Genomic DNA, 22,264 nt, shown 5'->3' on the forward strand with positions numbered 1-22,264 from the left:
GGTGAAATACGAACTTGTTTGTAATTATAGACAAAAGAAATACTTAGACAATTAGAGTCACAATAAGTATTGGTATATGTACGTACTCGATGGCTCAAATAACAAAATTTAATTAAAAATTTTTGTTTATGTTTACACGAGAAATCATTCCATTCTCACTTACATCAAGGATTTTACTACCGTATCTGATCATCTAGATTTTAATACCAATATTTAACTTGTCGCGGTAAGCTGAAGAATATATTGAATAGTTATATGAGTATGTATTTTTAATACTTTTATGACATAGTATAACGATTCATATCTTTCGCATCACTTGTATATGTTTTTATAAAACAGTCACCTAATAGGTAACGATGGAACAATTAATCACGTCCATAGCGTACGATGTCGAACAGAAACTTGTAAAAGCCAATTAAAAGCTTTTACTTAAATTATTTGAATGAGAAATCAAACATTGCTCATCATTGAAAATCATTTGTGTTCCTGATTATCAGTTGTTATGTAATCTCGCGTTCATTATTATTGAAATGGAAATTTTCTCATCGTAAATGATACCAGAAGGAGATGAACCGCAAGCCTGACCAAATCGAAACGAGGCCAATCGTATTCGACGAGTGTTTCTGACATTAATTTTCTTTCTTTCACAATCGAATTCGCGAATGAACAACTTTCATTGGGTCGTTATTTTTTCGCCGACGCATTATGCATCGTGTACCTCCTGCGAATCGACCGAAATCGGCAGCTGTGCTGGTGCACACGACCCATGCCAGCCTTGGCAATTATTTCATTACAATCGGAGAAGCGGGAGACTAATGATCGCAATTTGCCCGAAGGTTCTGAACGCGATTGCGCGTTCACCTACCGATCTCTATGGGAAAATTTCAATCTCGAGAGCGGAGATTTATATTTGCACGCGAAAGTCCCCGTATACTTGCTCCAAAACGAAATTAACGAGCGACACGTATGAGCGTGCGTGTTTTCGAGGATCCTGAGATTTCATTACAAATTACAGGGGACGTTTAACTTTGCAATCGGTTTCAATTCGCAATTTGTCGTCCTGTGAACGCATTCGTTCTCTGAAATCATTATACGAGATTACATTCAAAAGTTTTATTGAATAATTAGATGTTACTCTCTACGACAGCAATTGTATACTTGAATGTACCTTGAATTTTAGTTACCATGCAATAAATGCATTAATAATGAAGTGTCTTTTTTTAGAAAGCTCCGTTCGAAGTACCAATTACCTAATTAATTTCAGAGCTACATTGATAACGAAATTTTACAATTTCGAATGATTTCACAGTTGGGAATTTATGTTGTTCTTTTTTAAGGTACAGTAAATATATACAATAACAAATATCGATAATTTACAATATCTCATATATAAGTTACTTATTATTGGAAAAATTAGTGAGAATTATTTTTCATTCGTATCTAAATTATCGTATGTATTTCGTAATTACATATTAGCTTTGCTTATTTAAAGTCACCCGATAAAGATAGTCTATAAGAAAACTTGTATATTCCAACATGTGAAATATTATTTATTGATAACGTCTATTAATTATTTTTAATATATGAATATAATTGTATTTGAACGAAACAATTATAAAAAATAATATTTGTTTATTTTACTCTTTTCGAGGGCGTTTTAAACAAATAACTAAAGAAAAAACAGCGTTAAGCAATAATTTTTTCCATCTTAGATATCACCAATATTTTTGGAGGTATAGAGAAATTTTGTTTACGAAAGTTGTAAGAACATGAATGGAACTACAATATAATAATAATATTATAATACATAATATATAATGGGACAGTAATAATTTTGATATGGGTGAGATCCGTACATTTATCATTACTTGCCTTTTAGAAGCTTTTTCTTGTTGTACATTTTGCAGTGTTTTTTACATATGTAAAAATAAGAGAGGCATCAAAGAGGACTAAAGTTATTCTTTAGTTATATAGATTCAAATGAATCTTTGTAGTTCCTTAATTCAATGTTTTTTGTGTATAAAGTTTTTTTAAGTACTAATGAGAATACTCTCATTCTCCAACTATAATTGACGACAATGTTTCATACATATTTCGTATTACTTAAAGATCTAGTTACTTTAACTGAAAATTGAATAATTGCATATTGCTGTTAAGTGTTTATTGTCGAATTAAATACAAATTGTATAATAATAAAAAGTAATATAATACATTATTCTGTGAAATCTTTACCGATAGCGGCAAAGATTTCACAGAATTACTCGTGAAAGTGGTAATTTCCATAGCCAGTAGCTGGAGTTCTACTTGAGTGAAACACAGTCGTCCGCCAATTAGTGATACGTGCGCTCACGTCCTGGTATAATCTCAAAAATATAAGACATATTATTTAATGTTTCGACGATATATTGGATAGATGAATGGACGGATGGGTGCGGCTTGATTGCATTTCAATTTCTACAGTTGCTTTAGTGTGAAACTCGCCCAAAACGCCGTTTATGGAGACTGTCATTTATTTCATGTTGGAAACTACTATTGCACTTTCAGATATCTCGTACAAACACCTTGTGAAATTACATTCTCGACTTCGGTTGCTTTGAACTATTGCATATGACTATGTACGCCAAGCAGTTAACATTCCGTCCTTCGTTGATTAATCTAACGGCTGTACTCCAATAATCCCTCATTTCGTATTTTGCATGATCGAAGATAAAATAACTCAAAAAATTATTTATTTTTATTATATTTATATACACGTGGTCTTATACCATAATATCATTTCTCATATGTCCGTATGGACCATGTATATGCATTGTTCTATATATAATATCAATATTCATAGCTCGATGATTTATATCGGAATAATTCGCTAAGTAATAACTATAGTAATATTTAAATAGACGCGTAATGATTTATTATTATATAGTAATAGATAAAAATAAAGGAATACGTGAATAATATTATGACGAAGTGATATTTATTCAAAGTAACTTGATATTATCGAGAAATTAATTACAAGAAATTAATTAAAAAGAAAATGGCATATTCGCAACTACGTTGCCACTTTGATTTATAAAGTTCAAGACCATGCATTCATGCTAATAATAAAGTTGCTTATAGCTGGCAAAGTTGCCTGAATTTACATTTATATGCATGATATTCATATGTATGCACCAATCCTTTTGTATGATATATTTACGTAGGCTATTACAAGCTTTAATTAACGACAGCAGGTGTATGTGATCATACTGAAAAGACATGATTTACATATAATTAACACATAATTTGCTAGAAACACTAATGTCGCAAAACAACAATGAAACATTAAATTTTCGAAATTTTCAGTGTAATACGTTAATGGTATACATTTGAGTTAAAACTTTGTAACTATTTATATAGGGTATAGTAGAGTTTTTGATCAATCTTACGTTTAAATTTCTCATAATAAATTCCGCTCACAGAATTCTGTTTTTATTAGCAATTAAAAATTGAAATACGAAATATTAAAGTATGCGCTGTAAATATCGATTTGAGTGAACAAAGTAAAGAATTAAAAGCTAATGTTTACAATGAAATTCACAATTAATATTTTTTAGACAACACTGAGCCATAGCAACAAAGATGAAATACATTTGCTAAATGGTCAAAAATAAAGAGACTAATAATATCGAAAGGAAGAATTTTTTCATAACAAACATATGTTATCATCCGATAATATCGCAATGGAAGTTGATACATAGGTATATGACAAAGAGCAAATCGAAATTTTGAAATGTGGTGAAGTAGTACGAACGAAAGATAACATGTGATATTACAAATGTTTTTAATCCTTTAGAAATGTTTATAACTTTTTTGTTTTTGAGACAACATCATTTATCACAAAAATTTTGAAAAATTAAGTTTTACTATAAATGTATACTGCTATTCGGTCTGTTGATCGATCATATCATAAAAGTCATTATGTATGTTACTATGTATATATCGTTTTACAAAGATAGTATAAATTATGTTAATAAATATAATAATTATTACATATCCATTTTAACTTATTATACTTATTATCTTTATCCATTATTACTTATTACAAGCTAATGGTATATTTATATGATAATAATATACGTTAATACGATATTACAAAATTAAATACATGCAGATGTACAAGAAGTACTTCCTAATTAGGCTTAACATATTTTCTGCTACTATCATTCACACTAAAGTAATTAACTGATTTGTGATTACATAATGTTTATATCCGCAATTTCTATAGCTCTAATATTGTTGCGAATATCTGACAATTATAGTGTGAAATGTCAGAGCCAATAGTATCGCGATATTCGGGTTATCGATTAAATGGGAAACACGTTTTTGAAAGTTCATACTCTGGACACGCATTCCCAAATAGATTCTTATATTGCATATCGTAAAGAATTATTGTAAAAAATAATTGTAAATAAATGATTATAGAACAAGAGAACCACTCATTATATAACGTTGATATCAAATACAGGGGAGAGAAATATAATCAACTTCACGAAAGAGGAGAAAGAACATGAAGAATATATTCAGGAAGTTTCATGAATTTGTGCGAAATTGTCGCTCCCCATGAATACTCCCTATGAAGATAAAAATGTACTATGACAGCTATATTCACTATACTACTGGTCGTGTAACCAATATTTATAGTCCTGAGTTGCTCAGTATAAAACAATCCATATTTTCGCATTCTGGTTTGATATATACATGTATATATGTCCCGAACGTGCATAAACATATGTAATCAATCGATACGCCGCGTTTCACTCACTGTTCTGAGTGCAATTAAACTGAAATTATCATTTTTTGTTTACGAGCAATACAGCCGACAATTACTCATTTCGAGAAACATTGATTGTACCCTTCGCAAAAGGCCTCCGCTGTGATTAATGGAACGTGATCGTGGAAGAGGAACGAAGGAAAAGGGCTAAATACAATTTCATACGTCACTCGACGCGAGAAGATAACGAGCTCCACTTGGGAATTTATCCTTCGGTGCCGATCATGCGTAACGTTCGTGTATTTTTGTCTTCATTTCATTAACGTTAACGAATGATGTTTTGGAATGAGTTTATCGTGGCCTTTATTTCCGCATTCTACCACTATCATCCTATTTCGAACATGTTATTTTGCTAATTGCATATGTATGCGGTAAACAAATTTGGAAAGTTTCCGTACACGAATTATCGCATATCATGAAAGGCTAACGTATAACACGAATTATTTGAAACTGACCAGAGATCATATGTTCATTTAACAATTATTTAGCTTTAAATTATATATTTAAAGTAATGACATTAAGGAAATTGAAAGATATTTTTCGGAAGAAAACTTTAACCAAATTTCTCCAATTAAGGAAGTGTTAATTTAAAAATGTTACACTTGTGTAATTAATATATAAAATTTCAGTCTAAATATTAAGTAATCATTATCATTAATTATCTCCAAAGATATAAAATATTTTCTAATCTGAAGTAATTTTTCATATGTTTAAAGCAGTTATTGAAAAAGGATAATGTATATACACTTTATGTATACTTATTTCACTATCTAATTGTTATTGAAATATAAATAAACTTAGAAAAGCTCAATTTTTCGTGTATGTAAATATTCCCATATAAGTATAAACAGATGCAGAAAAATGTTAAATGTACTAAGAACACGTCAAGTTCACCACGAACGAATACGTTTAAGCTTGTGATTATCAGACGTTTTTTAACAATAATTAGAGCCTGTTGTTGTATTTTGTCTACAACCTCAATCAATGAAATTCAAATAGTTATTACTATGCTTGGGACGTATCTATCTTTGACATACTATAATTATGTTCTTCGATATTGCTGTTTCGTCACGCAGAATTGTTTAAGAGGTTCAAGTCGGCCACGTTGGCGGATTGCGAATAAAAAACAGGATAGTAAAGCACTAGATGTGTTAATCAAGTAAAATGGAATGTCATTTCATGGATAAATTTTAGTATGTGTATGAAATGCGTTCATTATCTGCAAATGTATTAGAAAAATGTTACAACATACTTTATACAGCATTCCTTTTATGTAGTTAGTTTTAATCCTAGTAATGCTCCGTGTACTTATGTTTTAAATATTTTAAATAAGAGATGTAACCATCGTGAAAGTAAGAAAAACCTATAAGTTTTAAGAAACAATATAATTGTATTATTACATTTTACGAAAAAGTATAATTTAAAAAATAAAATTATAGTTAAAGAAGAAGTTTATTATTTATGCACATATTCATTCATATACACTATTGTTCACACGTATCCGCACTTTTCAGACGATTTATAATAACAATATGTCAATTTGTTGGAAGTGTACAAACTAATACCCTGTTAATAATTAGAGATAACATTCGCCATCACTCTTATGAAATCAGCAAGCTGTAAATATAAATTATGTATTAAAGGATATAACAATAATATATTTTACTATTTACTACGATACATTATGTTATATTATTATTTGTATCCATTTATTATTTAAGATATTTAGTCTACATTTGCTTACCTTAATCTCAGGATTTTTAACATAATTTTAGAAGTTCTTTCTTAATCTGAATTCTAATTCAGAAATTGAGAAATCTGATTGTGAGTAAGAGAACTTGTCGAGTAATAAGATCAAGTCTTACAATATTTATGGTCTTGTATATTGTATATGGACTTTTAAAGCTGCTTTGTAATTATAAAGAGTGAAATCATTGCAGCTATATTTTTTCAAGCTACGTAAGTGCCCGGGTACTTTTGAACGGTAATATAAGTATATGAAGTTTCTATATAATTGCCATTTTTCCCATGTGTATATTGTACTTATTACTAGACACAAATTTAGATAGTAGGACGATTATTATTACACCTGACCTCACACATCCAGCACCTGACCGGTTGAAACAGTTTGGCAAGAGTAAACTATCGAATCATGGATATCACTTAAGTACTTATATATTACATTCTTTACCTAAAATGTCTTATATGTCACTTCGAAATGTTCGAAAAAGTTGAGGTTTCACCACTTTCTTTGTCCGGTCTTCACCTTTCAATTAAAAATATTTTGTTATTATTTTGTAACAGCCGGTGTAGTATAACTTTAGCTAAAAGACACAGAGGGTCTCAAATACTGTAAAATTACTAGATTAATCTAGTACTTTTACGTTGTAGAAAGTACCTGATAAGAAATTTTGTGTAACAAGGGCAAGTATAGCTGTAAACTCGTTTATTGACAGTTATTATGGTCATTTGTATTGTGCATACTGTGATCAATTTAATCTATGCGGTTAGTTATTCGTAAACTAAATCAGACCAGATTCTTCTTTCTTTGATTTGTGTTAGATTTATCGACTACGGATGAGAAAGTCGAAGTGTATAATCTCAAGTCTGAGTCAACCATTCCCACAACACATTGATTGACGAGTATCGAGCCTGGTTTCATAAATTACGAGATAATCAATAAGAATGATCGGTCTTGGCTCGAATTTATTTAACTCGGCTTAATCTTTCTATACATTAGCAATAAATTTCACTCGAGTTACAGAAAACTGAGTCTGATGTTAGATAGTATTATCCATTGTGCTGTTTGAGTTCATTCAATGGTAACTATTTCACTAACCACGTATCTATTCTCATAAATGTCGGGGCAAATTGATTACTTTATAGTAACGAGACTTCGTTGTTACAAAATTTTTTAATTAATAATAAATTTATGAAAAACATATCTATCAGCTTTTTTACAATACCAATATATTATAAATTTTAAATATTTATCAAAAATTTTATCAATAGTGTATCTCACTATTAAATATACGATTACGTAATTTGTATTAAATGTATCATAATGTATTACTATATTTGTTTTAAATGTCTTTTTGTATCTCCTATACAAACTCGGTTTCAAGGTTAGAGCTCTAAGTTCACAACTTTCTAAAATTAAGAAACAAATTGTGTAATCCAAACTGTATTTATTAAATACTTCTATAATTGGTAAAAAATAACAAATGTCCTGACAAGTACTCATTTCAATAATAAAATGAATTCTTTTTCGGTTTTATCCCTTAGGATAGGCAACGTCATATACACTATTCATTTATTTTGGGATTTTGTTTATCGATTAATGTGTCTGAAATGTTGTTGTAAGAATATTAAACAGCAGTTTATAACCAATTATGCAAAGTGCAAGCATATCCATAGTGGTTTTATACTATAAGTTTATACTATAAGTTTTTGTTCCAAAATATCGTATATGAAGATAAAAATAATCGGTAACAGTCCTCTACATGTGATGTAAGTAGATATCATCTGTTAATAGTACCATCTATCCATGTAACTTATCTATTATCATCTATCTTTTATTTTATTCTACTGTGATATGCATGATTGGTGTGAAGTACCTTCAGATGTATCATGCTGACTGAAATCTATATACATATATATCTATTTCAAAGAATGAATTGGAAGAAACACAATTTTAATCTTTATCTATACTACTATCAATTCTGATACCGGACACAATTTTAGCATTTATTTATACATCTATTAATTTCGATATCGAATTCCACGCATACTTTTTATTTTCTACTAATTTCACAAACTCTTCATATATTATTTAGCAAACTATAAACTTTCTCTTGAATTATTCATAATTTTCATATTATATGTTGATACTGGTACATTATCCAATGTACCATTTTATTTTACACACATTATATTATAGTGATATTTGCCAAATTGTAGAGCGTTTGAATAACTCAGTTCAGTCAAGTTCATTCAGAAGGATACTGTTCGCACTCTAGAAAAATACCTCATAATTTGATTGTTATAATCCAATAATTATGTAAGAATCACCCTTGTAAATAGTTAAGTTTATATCAACATTTAATCAACATTCCTGTGTAACGTTTTTCTCTTAGCATAGCTGTCGATTTGTCTTTTCTCTTAGAACTATTTTTCTCCAAGCAAGATAACCATTTACCGGTTTCGCCTATAAGTTGTTTCATTTGATATTCCGGAAAAAGTAATTTTTACCTTGGACCCAAGTCAACTAAATTTCAACAAGTGGGAGCTAGCAACACCACATTAGGACAAGTGCAAGTAGACGAGTGAAGGTGTACATGAACGCTTGGTAAATATGTGTTAAATGAACTGAGTACATATATAGCAGTACCCATTTGCAGGAATCAACAGTTTACTTGTACTCTTCGTTACTGACTTTCTCACTTCGTACTTCGTTCTTCGTATTTCATTTCGAAGGTGAAGCCATCGACAAACCTATCAGGAAGAGGTAAAAATTCTTTCATTCATAAAATATGGAAAAATATGTGATTTCAAGCAGCAGAATGGTGTCAAAAACTAGTGTTCGCTTTCCGAGCTTAATGATGGTAGCGGTGAAATTAATTTGTGAATAAAAGAAATGGCTGCATAAGTGTTAGTATGCAAGGAAATTTTTTATTTTAAAATTGGATATTGTGCAACAACATGGAAGATACGTAACGGCTCATTTTGATACTTGGAGTATTAATTACAGCCATCGATTGTGTAACATTGTGCAGATGACAAAATTTTATATCGAATCTTGATACATTCCATATATTAATCTCTTTCACTTAACTATTCTATTTCCTTTTTTTTTTTTCGTATTCCAAGGTATAACACACGCGTCTAACATGAAAAAGAAAATTTTGCAAATTTACTTTATTCCGTGAAATTTCACTTAGATTCCTTGTATCTAATTCTTGTATCTATTCCTGTTTAACATTTTCTATATCTTAATTCTTTTGAACAAAATTAAATACTTTGTCTACTAGATTCAATTTAATAAGTCATTACTCAGTAATACATAATGGTTATTTATTTCCCAAATTTTTTAAAAAGGTTTAGATTTCAAAATAAAATTTCGTTACCATTCCGTAACAAATTCTGTTTTAATTCTACGAATATCATTAATTTCCTTTAATATATAATTTTTAACGTAACGCACAAGTTAAAATCACTTTTATAATTTTAACAAGAAAGGAGTTATTATCTTTTGTTATTGTCAAATTATGTAAATTACACATCGTATAAATTATAAATTTCATTATAGTTTAGTGTTTTGTATATCACAATTACATACAAAATTACATTGTTTCTGAACATTGAACAAAATTATTTTTTCTGAAATTTTTAATTACTATGATACGAGATACATCATTATAAGAAGTGAAATAAGTTATCCATTTTTTGAACAACAAAAAAGCAAATTTTCTTTTTGGATTAGAAAAACTCCCAAAGATAATGAGTACTATTCGCTCAATTATAACAAATATAAATACAATTGATCTATGTCGCTGTCATACTCGACATCTTGCAGCAAGATTATATTGCCTACGCATACAACGGTAGTGAAACTTGGCACGTGCCAGGTCGTTTTCCATTTCTGCTCGCGCTCAGCGAAGCGGAATTGGCTGTGTTTATCATGTATGACTCGCAAGAGCAAGATTTATTCATATACAGCTAATTTCCGGAATTTCATCGTGCAAACTGTATCATATATACATATACATATAACCATATACAATCACTTCGTATAAGGAAAGACGAGGATCTCTCACATTTTGAATCCAATTTCATATTTCCTTTAATTTATTATATCCATATCTATTATGTCTGCATGACAATGTATAGTATTATGCATTGCAAACGCATTTTAATAATTTGGTCTTATCTATCATTACTTTTTATTATTTTCTGCTGAAGTTGTTATTTTTTAAAGCTAAATAAACCATATAATCTCATCTGTTAAGCTTTATGTGAAACTTTCTAGATAATTTTAAATAGGCAAATTTGCAGGTTAAAGATGTCACCTAAATCGTATAAAAATGTTCACATGTCATCGCATGCTATTCACGTTTTTTTATCAATAGAGAAATATTCCTCTACTTTAAGACGCATAAAGTGTTTAGAAACACGGGTTGATTTCCGGGTTTTTAGTTTACGCGCATCTAATTTCTTAGCTTCCTTCAGTTATTCCTGTTTTTTATTATATTACTTAGTAATACAGTGATATGAAAAATATCAAAATACGGCGTAGTAAGATATTATTATGCATACATTACAGAGATTTATGTTAGAAAAATATAAGTTCTAAATATTAGTTTGATGCATTTCTACTACACTGAAGCAGAATTAACATATATTTTCGTATACATATGATGTCAGTGTAACTGAAAGTAATTCATACTTTTACTACTTGCTGACGTGAAAATAATTTAAGTTATTAAAACACTACGAAATTTGCCTTCTTGAGAAATTAGCATTAATATTTGTTCAAAAGCAAACAACTTTTCGGAGTCATTTTTCGCATGTCACTCATATTTGTTCCATTTTCTTTTATGTCAATCATTTGACTCATTTATCGTCGTATCAAATCGAAGTGAAAGTTCCAGTTAGTACAATAATATTACCGATAAGAATCAAAGTTGAGTACAGGTAGAGAAAAAATAATGAGTAGTAGTATGATATATTAGTTTGAAACATATACTTCCAACTGACTTATGTGCGGTTATTTATCTTCCTTTCAATCGCATCATAAAATATGTGGAAGATTTACAAAATAACTGTCCGGAATTATCTTGTAAACAACACAGGAAAAATATTGCCAACAATTTACAACGTTTAAGTCTTTCCATCAATTACAGAATCTTTTTCAATCATTCTTTTTTTTAATACATATATTTTAATTGGAATCTAGTGAATAGAAAAAAATTCTATGTACTTAAGTATAATTCATTTAAGGAAAGTAAATTTGAATATGATAGAGTAAGTACTGAAAACTACTCGACATTTTTTACTATTTTAAAGGATCAATTATAAACTGCGAGATTGTCGGCATAAGCTATCGTAGGAATGTTTCGCGAATTGCTTTTCGTGAGTTTACTATACCTGGGAACCAAGAGTGTCGATGGACTTCAAAGATGGGGTACACAGTTCGGGAAAGCACCTGTGTTAGAAAGATTTTTCTGGAGAACGGTGGACTTCGCCTATCCAGATGAAGCCAGCAGAAAAATGGCAATGATGAAAGGAGAATTCATTCCAGAAAACGCGTTGCCTGTTGGTATAGAAATTTGGAGAAACAAGCTGTTCGTCACCGTACCGAGATGGCGCAATGGTAAGTTGAACGTATATATTGTAGTATTTTATAATACCAATTTCTACTAGATCAGTGGGACTAGAATAGGAGGTCACCGTTTTTTTCTTTTTTTTTTTTCTCTTTTTTCTTTCAATAAACAAGAACATCAACATGAATATCACTCTATTTGCATTTTAGGATCCGATATATTAGCTCATTCCTATTTTGGTATATTAGGGAAATTGATAAAGGAGTATAAAACTTTAGTGTTTTATTTTACATCTTGTAATAATTTACTTAAATATCACGAATACTAGGTACATGGTAACCATGAGAAGCGTCCTTTTTTTCTTTAAAGTAGTTCGAGATTTTTTGTCGCGGAATAACTGATCATAATTCGCAACTACTATTGTTACATTAATAAAATTCAAACATTCATTTTCTTATGGAAAGTGAAATGCTTCTACCAATACGTATTTGAAAATTAATCAAAAAAAGAGTTGCTCGGCAAACAGGAACAATATGAACATTTAGATGAATGTCTCGTGTCAGAGACCGGAAGTTACAGTAAACACAATGTACAGAAGATCACTGCAGGCAGTGCGCGCCTGTAAAACCTCGTCTGGCCGACTTCCGGCTCGCGACAAAAAGTGCCGAAAACTATGCGAGCAATTTCAATGGGGCATTTCTATGTCTCCGTTGGCCTCCGCCTCCACTTCAACCCAAATCCTCCACCCAACACTATTGCCCAGGAGGGAACCAGGGGTGAATGGGCTTATTCTCTCCTGTGCTCTTTTATTTCCCACTTTTTTCTTGCTCTTGATGGTTTACGTTTGTTATACACGTTGGCGCGCGCCAGGTCATTGTGTATAAAACAAAAAAGTCGACAATACTCACACATCGTGTACAATCTTTCATAATGCGATCTTTAACCTCTCTACTTTTCGATACTCAAATCTTCGGCTTTTCTTGTTTTTTGCCTATTGTTTTTGCTTCTTGTTATGGTTGCGAACTTGTATTTCATCTCTTCTAACTCGTGCTATTTTATTTTGTGTCCTCATTCGTAACCGCTGCATTAAAAATTATAAATTTATTTAATATTATAAGTTATTGAAGATCTAAAACATACATTTAATTTAAAAAATATATATCCGTTTATTTATGCCGCTAAAATATGATAAATTATATAAAATATATGACAACTTTTTGTCGATTTTCTGAATTTCATGTCACTTATTAGTGATATCACTTCTAGTAAAAAGGTATCCTTTAATATGATATATATGTATATACATATAGGTAAATTTACAAAGATTAACAAAAAAATCAGGATCTTAATTTTGATCCTAAATCAATAAATCTTAATTAATCCTAAGATCAATTAAAGTTATGCAGTTTTGGTCATGTGAGATTTGTTGATAGTGTATTGAACTCCTGTATCTAATTTAGGATAAGCATGTAAAAACTCGAAAATGTAACATCATATTTTTTTCTATAATCTTCATATAACATTTATACGTTCCTCCACATGAAATTTGTAATATGTTAAGGAACGTTTAATATCACGTAATGTGTTTCATGGTGTTACGCGATATTATATAATTATCCAATCAATGTAATTTATTTGTTGTTCCTTTTCTACTTTCCTTTCCTTTCTATACTATTATTTTGAACCATTTCAGATACTTGATTGACTTCAGCTCCTTCAACGTGCTCGTTTTTTCTTACACAACAAACATTTATTGTTTATTTTTCGTCTCATTGATCTTTAGCGTACCTATCGTTTTCCTTTTCCTCTTCTTTCGCTTTTGCCATTTCTCGTTTATATTTCCTTTCTATTCTTGCCATCTCACCAGTCTCCTGAAACTACTGTAAATGCGTCAAAGCCCACCGTAGTTGGTATTGTTTTAAGGCCAACTTTTTTATACGGCGACTGCTTTGTTTGGATCGTTCTTTCTTCTAATGTCAGCTTTACTTGGACCGTCCGACAGAGGATATGAAATACTAAGAGAGAAAGGAAAGGAAAGGGAATGTGCCATTCAATTAATCTCGGAAAGTTGTAAATTGCATGGTCTTTCACGAGCAATATAGAACTCTCATATAGTTAATGTAACTAATTTCACACTATCATAGATAATAATAAAAAATTAGATATATAAATAAAAATAAAAAAATAAAGAATAAATTGCTTGCAAAAGATACAAATCGTTAATAAGGGCAACTAAAATAATTAAATACTATATAACTTAATTCTACATTATAATTTATCATAATATACTATATATAATAATATACACGTCTTATTACAATATAAATTGAAATTATATAAACTGACTCCCTACATGTAAGTTTTTTAGAATATTTTGATAATTTGATAATAATAGATTCAGTGAATAATATTTTGCCATGGAACTTATTTACTCAAAAATTCAAGTTATTATTATGACACGTTGTATATACAAAAATTTTTCTTTAATATAAAATCTAACAGTGTTACAATGGGCTAACTAAATAAGATACCAATCTCAAAAATTTCAAACGTCTTTCAAAATGTTCAGCGACAAGGTCTACATGTCTTTTTAGAGTATCGAACGCAATATTGGAGTGTAATGATCGTGTGACAACCTCGTCACGCAAACCTCGTGACATATCAAAAAAGTTCTGCTCATTACCGTGGGCACACTTTCCACCGTATTATATACCTTCGTGTCATGCCAGTTCGACTATGCAATTTACGAAATTTTTAAGATAATGCTAGATGAACTGGATATAGCGCGATAAGATTGAAAGGTCAGGAATTCCACGTGTCAATAATTTAATGGCTTTCTGTCAGTCACGCGACTATATCAATCATAAGAGCGTGTCGCACATTCTTATAATAATATGCATATTTAATCAAGTAACAGTGATGCTCAATTTAATGAAGAAAGTAATAATAAAACATTAATTTATACGACTATGAAAATTATTTATAAATAATTAAACAAATAGACTTTGAAATCTCTATTACTTATTAATTAAATTTTTCTGTTATATTCTATGAGAAAGAAATTGTATTTTAACTTTTTATTTCATTTTTATAAATTAATATAATACTTAATGATCCAATAATACTATAAGTTTATCAATTGTTCATAGATTTGAAAATTATGCTGTCATATATATTTTCTATATACTATATATTCTTAATGTAAATATAAATGTAGCAAATTGCAGGATTTAAATAAAGTGACAATTTCAAAGCACGATTTACTCATTTACGTAATTGTGAAACAAATTGTTATTAAGAATTTATTTGTATTACATTTATGATGATAAGTATGTTAATTATTTGCACAATATATCAATTCTATTAAACGAACATTTTTTGTATATGTATTATGAAATAATAAAAGTCAAACTACGCATTAAGACTTTAGGGTGATGTGATAACGAACCATATTTTCTATTACTTATTTTTAGAAGATTAAATTACTGCAACACAACATAAACTATTACTATGATATTTGCAATTGCGCTAAGATTTATTATACATTTTGCAGCATTTTTAAGCAGTATTTTGCGTAATATTTTTACTTTTTATTAGTTTATATACATACATATATAAATATAATTATGTTTGAAGACATGAAACATTTTTATACACAAAATGGAATAACATATATAATCAAGAATCATTAATTATTAAAGCTTAGAAAAATATTTTACTTTTAAAGTCAATTAAATACCATGAATATTAAATCACATTTTCAATATTTCTAACGTATTCTTAATCAGATAATATAAATAAATATTCAAAACCAAAGAGTAAAATATCTATTGAATCTAATACGCTAGAGTTTGCGCAATTCTATAAAAAAATAATTCACTTTTCGTTAATTATAGGAATACCGGCGACATTAAATTACATATCGCTCGATACAAATCGAGGTGGCTCACCGAAACTTACCCCTTATCCGAATTGGGCACAAAACAAAGCTGGAGCTTGTGGTAGTGCAATTACTACTGCTTATAGGTACGTAATGTTTTGTATGTCTACAAAATTTCTTATTTTTTATATTTTTCAAAAGTAATCTAATGCAACTAATTCTAACTAAATATCTGAATTTAAATTTCTAAAATTTATATTTTAAATAAATAATATACTCTTCTAAAATTTGAAAAATTTCATTAAGTCATTTTTCTTATTTGACTATCTTTTTTAACATTATGATTCTTCCACGTAGTTATACAATTCAATCCATTAAATGGATCTATGAAATTTATATTTCACTTTATTTTTACATCTAATGTAACCACGGAACTATATATAAGTATATTAATTATGGTATGCATATACACATACGTATACTAAGTAATAAATTATTTTTCCCTTTTTTCAAGATTTATGTTTTCCCTTTTACCATTTTCATGTCTTTTCAATGCTTCAAGGTCGACATCGATTCTCTAACACAGCTATAATATACATAGTATCCCAAATTTAAATATCAAAACTTTAGAAGTATGTGGAGAATCGATGAACTAAGAAAAAAATTCTATAGACATTTGTTCATTTTTGCTCCATTTTAGAAAAAATCGCGAGAAAGGAAATAAAAAAGCTTTCGTTTTTTCACTTATCTATTTTCACTTATTTATTCGTGTTATCATCTATTTTACAGAAATACATTTCTAAATGTAGCAATACAAGCATTACATCTGACATTGACAAATCTAATTGCAATTAGATACAGTCTTGGTCACATTTAGCGCACGGCAGTGACGCGCGTACGACTACGATTCAGTCACTCAGAATAAATAATTGTAAATAAATAATTAAACAAGCGAAAACTGTTCCCTACACGTTGTCGAAGTTTTGATATTTAAACAAGGGACACCCTGCATTTTTACATCTATACACGCAAGCGTGTAGCACTATTATAGTTGCGGTAATATTACTCAAGACATAACATCACACGACTGAATTGTAGCATAAAAGTGAAAATAGCACCTATCCAATTAGTTAGTTAAAAGTGAAACATGACATTTTCTATTATTTCCTATTTCTCATCGCTTCTCATTGCGAAACAGATCTCCCAAGAAAAACAGTTATTTTGTAAACGTTAACATGATTAATTATATTCGTTTTGTAACTTCTAGTTGAATGTAAATTGCAATCTTCATTTTGTTTAAAACGGAAAAACGTGGAATGAATTGTGATCATTCTGAAAGAAGGGAAAAATAGACGATAAAATCGTATAGAATAGATTAGATTTTATTTCATATATCAGATATACTCTATAGAAAATATACCGACTGAACAATACATTTATCTGTTATTAACGAAATCTCAAATGTGTGGGAACATTCTCTCGCTTTTCCTTGTTTAACACACGGAAAAAGTAACAAAGATTTCCTGGGCTATCCTACACATAATTATTAATTTATCATATTAGTAAATACGTAAGTTACAAGTTGTAAATTGCACAATTCTATTACAGAAACAATGTTTACAATTTTCCAAAATACAAGTTCTATAAGTGTTCATATCATGATTATCTGTCTCATGACATACATATATACAGAATAAATAATTATAAATACTATATAATAAATTATATAATACAGTATACAATAATATGCTTTAAAATAAAATTCTGTTTTATTGTTATACTAAGAAGTTATAAAGTAGCCCTATCAATATCAACATATAACTTGCAAAATTTTTCCAATAATGTTATTACTTACAAAGGTTCTTTTTATTTTCTAACTATTAAATTGTGGAATATTACGATCTTAGATTTAAATAAGTTTTCACTATGATTGGATGTTATGTCTTTGGTTTTTTAAAAAATAAACGTATGTTGAGCTGCGCTTTTACGCCCACGTATCATGAATATTATAGCTCACTTCTTCAGGGCTGAAATGCTTGATTGTCTCCCGAAAAACCAGAAGCATGGCGATTACGATTCTTTGAATAAGTAAATATTTTTTATTGAAGTTTCATAATAATCATCGCATAGCTAAGATAGTTATATAAATAGTTATATCTAGATGACTATATTATAGTTTATAGAAGCCAATTAATTCGTTGTTTCAGTTTAGTGAATTGTAAGAACTAAAAATTAAAATTCATTTATTGTGTTATTACGCTGAACTGGGCACGACTTTTACTTCATTCGTTTGTTTTAGTATAGCTCTATTATGAAAATATTGATACATTAATTGTTGCAAAAATATGATGGAAACTACTATACTATATATATATATATATATATACATATATATATATATATATATATGTTCTACTAAAATGGAAAATATGAAAGTATGGAAATATGTATACAACTTTCGAAAAATTGGATGAAAACCTATTGTCAAAAAAGATATGGAAAATAACGTAAAGTTACAAGCAGTTACAATTTTAAATATTGTATCCACAAATTTATAAAAATTGTTGATAATAATCGATCTATTAATATAAAATGCGACAGAATTTAAATTTCATATAGGAAGCATCCAAGTATATTTCATCAAAACAATAAGAAATTTAGTATTATTATTTCTATTCCAGAATACACGCAGATGTCTGTGACAGACTCTGGGTGTTGGATACTGGTACGATAGGTATTGGAAACACCACGATACAGGCATGTCCCTACACTCTGAATGTCTTTGATTTAACAACGGATAAAATTTTGAGGCAATATAGATTGAGAGCTGAAGATATTAATATGGTACGTACAGCTGTATAATATAAAATTATATAATATTGACATGAAACAAAAGTGTACATACATACTTATATTAACGTAAAATTATAGTAGTCTACAAACAGACTTGGTTGTAGAACATTTTAAATAAACTATAACAATTAAGTCGTAATATTTTGAACATTGCATAATTAAACATTTATACATTATACAAACTATACATTACATAAACACTGTAACCTAATTGATTGAACTGATACGATAAACAGTAAAAAAAAATCAATTTAAGTTCAAATGCTCTTTTTCGTCATTAGAGGTAATACTATATCACATTGTATCAAAGCTATTTTACGTAACTCATATGTTATTAATCCATTCAAGTATGGATTATATATACACAAATATACATATTTTTTATATATATATGCGTATATTCCAAGCGTATACCATTTTCTGAAAATTTAAAATAATTGCCTGCTTTTACATTCGAAATACCTAAGAGTTATTATTTCTTGAAACTACAAATTGTATATATGCATAAATGTTCGCTGCTGAGAAAATGGTTGTTTCAGAATATCAGATGGTATTTGCAACTGTTTTATTCTACAACGTAACAGGTTATATAAACGAATTAAATTTCTTCATATAGAACACTTTCATCGCCAATATTGCAGTCGATTTGGGAAAAGGCGGTTGCGAGGACGCTTTCGCCTATATGTCTGATGAACTTGGATATGGGCTGATCGTATATTCTTGGGAACAAAATAAATCTTGGCGACTTACACATAGCTATTTCATGCCAGATCCTCTAGCCGGGGACTACAATATCGGTGGTATAAATTTCCAATGGGGTGAGGAAGGAGTCTTCGGTATGAGTTTATCTCCTATCGCTACTAATGGATATAGGACATTATTCTTCCATCCTCTAAGTAGTAGAAGAGAATTTGCAGTTTCTACACGAATTTTAAGGGATGAAAACTTGTCTCAAGATAGTTACCATGAATTCCAGGTAGGTCTGCGTAATAGAAATAACAAATTACTATTATTATTACTATTAATATTATAATTACACTACCTTTAGTATTTAATTGTAATATATGATAAAGACATTGACAAGTTATTTATCCTTACGTTTAGTAATGTTTTGAAAATAAATTTGTCGTAGTAGAAGATTAGTTTACAAAAAGAGAACTTATTAAATTGTCACAATTTTATATTATATATTCCGTTTTTATTATACCTTACATTATCTATATATTTCTTCGACTATGTAATTATTAAATTATGTATTCATTGGTTGATTAGGAAGGTACTTTCAAAGATATTTTTTATATTAATCATGAATATATTGCAAATATTTATGCATCTGTAGTGTATATAATACAGTACACGTATAAAATGTCCCAAATAAAATATCTGTTATGTAGTTATGACCGTAAAAATACGAATTTGAATAAATGTCTGGAATCTAGTAATGAATTTACAATACAAGTACAGATTGCAACAAAATTATAGAATCAAACAAAACGAAACAGAAGCATATGCAGAAATATATGCGGAAGTGCATATATATATATGGTTTCGTTTTAAGCATTGCAATTATTTATGATTTTGCAATTTCATCATCATTTTATGACCCAAATATTACATTCTTAATCTATTAACCGGACAATATTTTCTTGCTGATGTCGAAATGATTACATTTGGAATGAGTAGTTATTTCCATACGATATTATGTCATGACGAATTATGCCGTCATACCCAATAGAGTCGTTTACTTGACATGACGAAATATTTGATCTTACAAGATTAAGAAGCTAATAACACAAACTATATTTTATAAAAAATGAAGTTATTGCTATAAATTATTAATATTGATAGGTTCTTCCTGAAAGAGGACCACTTGGCCATTGCACTTCTTCTGTTATGGATGAAAATGGACTTCAATTTTTCAACTTAATCGATCAAAATGCAGTAGGCTGTTGGAATTCTGTGTTACCATATGCACCTGAAAACCATGCGGTCGTTGCTAGACACGACGAAGCTATGATATTCCCAGCAGACGTTAAGGTATAATTTGATATTTTATTTAAAAAAGACATTCAATCCCTAACCTTAATTTACTTTTACTCCTTTTTATGTCATTTCATTTTCTGTCCAAAATGATAATTTCTTCTGGATTTATTATTCTCTATATAATAAATTAATATAATTGTAATATTGCAACTAAAATTTCAAAAGTTATCTGAGTAATAAGTAAGTGAGTAACACTTTTCTTTCTTACACAAGGAAGGTAAGCGTCGAGTAGTTCATCAGAGATGTACTATTTTGATTTCAATGCTTTATGTAATATATTCAAAAAGATTTATATTTATTTCTTATCCATTCAAAATTTCAAAACACATTAAGTATTGATTCGTTCCGTTTAATGAAAACAAATGTGGATATCGAATCTAAAATAAAATTTAAAAATTAATATTTAGAAATTGATTTAAGTAAAATTTCAAATTAAAGTAATATTTAGAATCTATTTCGTGGCATTATTCCAATAATACTTTTGCTTTTAAGTATTTAGATATATTTGGAATTATAAGTACTAATCATAAAATATCTTTTACAATCTTTTACAATCATCGCTGTATTAATATCTTTTGTACTACACGTAAAACATTGAAAAATGACAAATACAACTTTTTCATTTCTAGGTAAATCGTGGTTTGTTATGGATCATATCAGATAGAATGCCAGTATTCTTACTGTCAACTTTGAACTACACCGATGTGAACTTTAGAATATTAACAATACCAGTTCGAGATGCGATCGCGGGTACAGTTTGTGAAAATGTATCTCCTTGGGGATACGTTAGCAATTCTCTTTGGTGGGAATCATAAATCCCTTTTAAAAGTTATTAAAAAAGTAATACAACTACAAATTGCTTGTAAAAGAAACTAATTATATTAATTTTAATTCACCTTCTTAAAAAACGAGTTGTTATAGATTAAATAATAAAGAAATAAAGTAACGTATTAAACAAATATTATTATCATCCTTATCTTCCTTATCATCCTTTACATCTTCCACCTAAAACTTAAAAAGTCCACAACATAAAATTTATAATATCAATAACAATCTTTATATTTTTTCTTATTCAACATTAAAGATCTGATTTTTATTCCAGTATATATTCACGATTATGTTTCATTATGTGTTGATTATAAAATTAAAAATTGAAAAGACCTTTTTTTCAATAAATTGTACTTCGAAATTCTGATAACAATATACAATTTTGGATTAACAAAAGATTACATTGCTTATAGCATTTTGCATTTATACACATATTATTTGCATCGAATTTTTTTTTTCAATATATGTTGTTATTACCACCATTGAATGGTATTATCAGATATTGCATCGTTTAAATACTAATATTAT

The 22,264-nt window shown here is 28.9% G+C and overlaps 1 protein-coding gene across 1 annotated transcript; it reads left to right on the plus strand.

Annotated features, from left to right (window-relative positions):
* The first annotated feature begins 11,888 nt into the window (after nt 1-11,888).
* Nucleotides 11,889-21,730, plus strand: LOC132904907 (protein yellow-like). The gene is made up of 6 exons (XM_060955731.1): nt 11,889-12,182; nt 16,029-16,158; nt 18,694-18,856; nt 19,482-19,841; nt 20,714-20,902; nt 21,538-21,730. The coding sequence occupies exons 1-6, from the start codon at nt 11,921-11,923 to the stop codon at nt 21,721-21,723; spliced, it is 1,290 nt and encodes a 429-aa protein (XP_060811714.1). The 5' UTR covers nt 11,889-11,920; the 3' UTR covers nt 21,724-21,730.
* Nucleotides 21,731-22,264: the final 534 nt, after the last annotated feature.

This window comes from Bombus pascuorum, chromosome 3 (assembly GCF_905332965.1).
Source record: "Bombus pascuorum chromosome 3, iyBomPasc1.1, whole genome shotgun sequence".
NCBI classification, from domain to species: Eukaryota; Metazoa; Arthropoda; class Insecta; order Hymenoptera; family Apidae; genus Bombus; species Bombus pascuorum.

Coding starts and splice junctions, on each gene's coding strand:
- LOC132904907 (XM_060955731.1), top strand. CDS start 11,921: ATGTTTCGCGAATTGCTTTTCGTGAGTTTACTATACCTGGGAACCAAG. Junction 12,183..16,028: donor CGTACCGAGATGGCGCAATG/GTAAGTTGAACG, acceptor CGTTAATTATAG/GAATACCGGCGACATTAAAT. Junction 16,159..18,693: donor GCAATTACTACTGCTTATAG/GTACGTAATGTT, acceptor TTTCTATTCCAG/AATACACGCAGATGTCTGTG.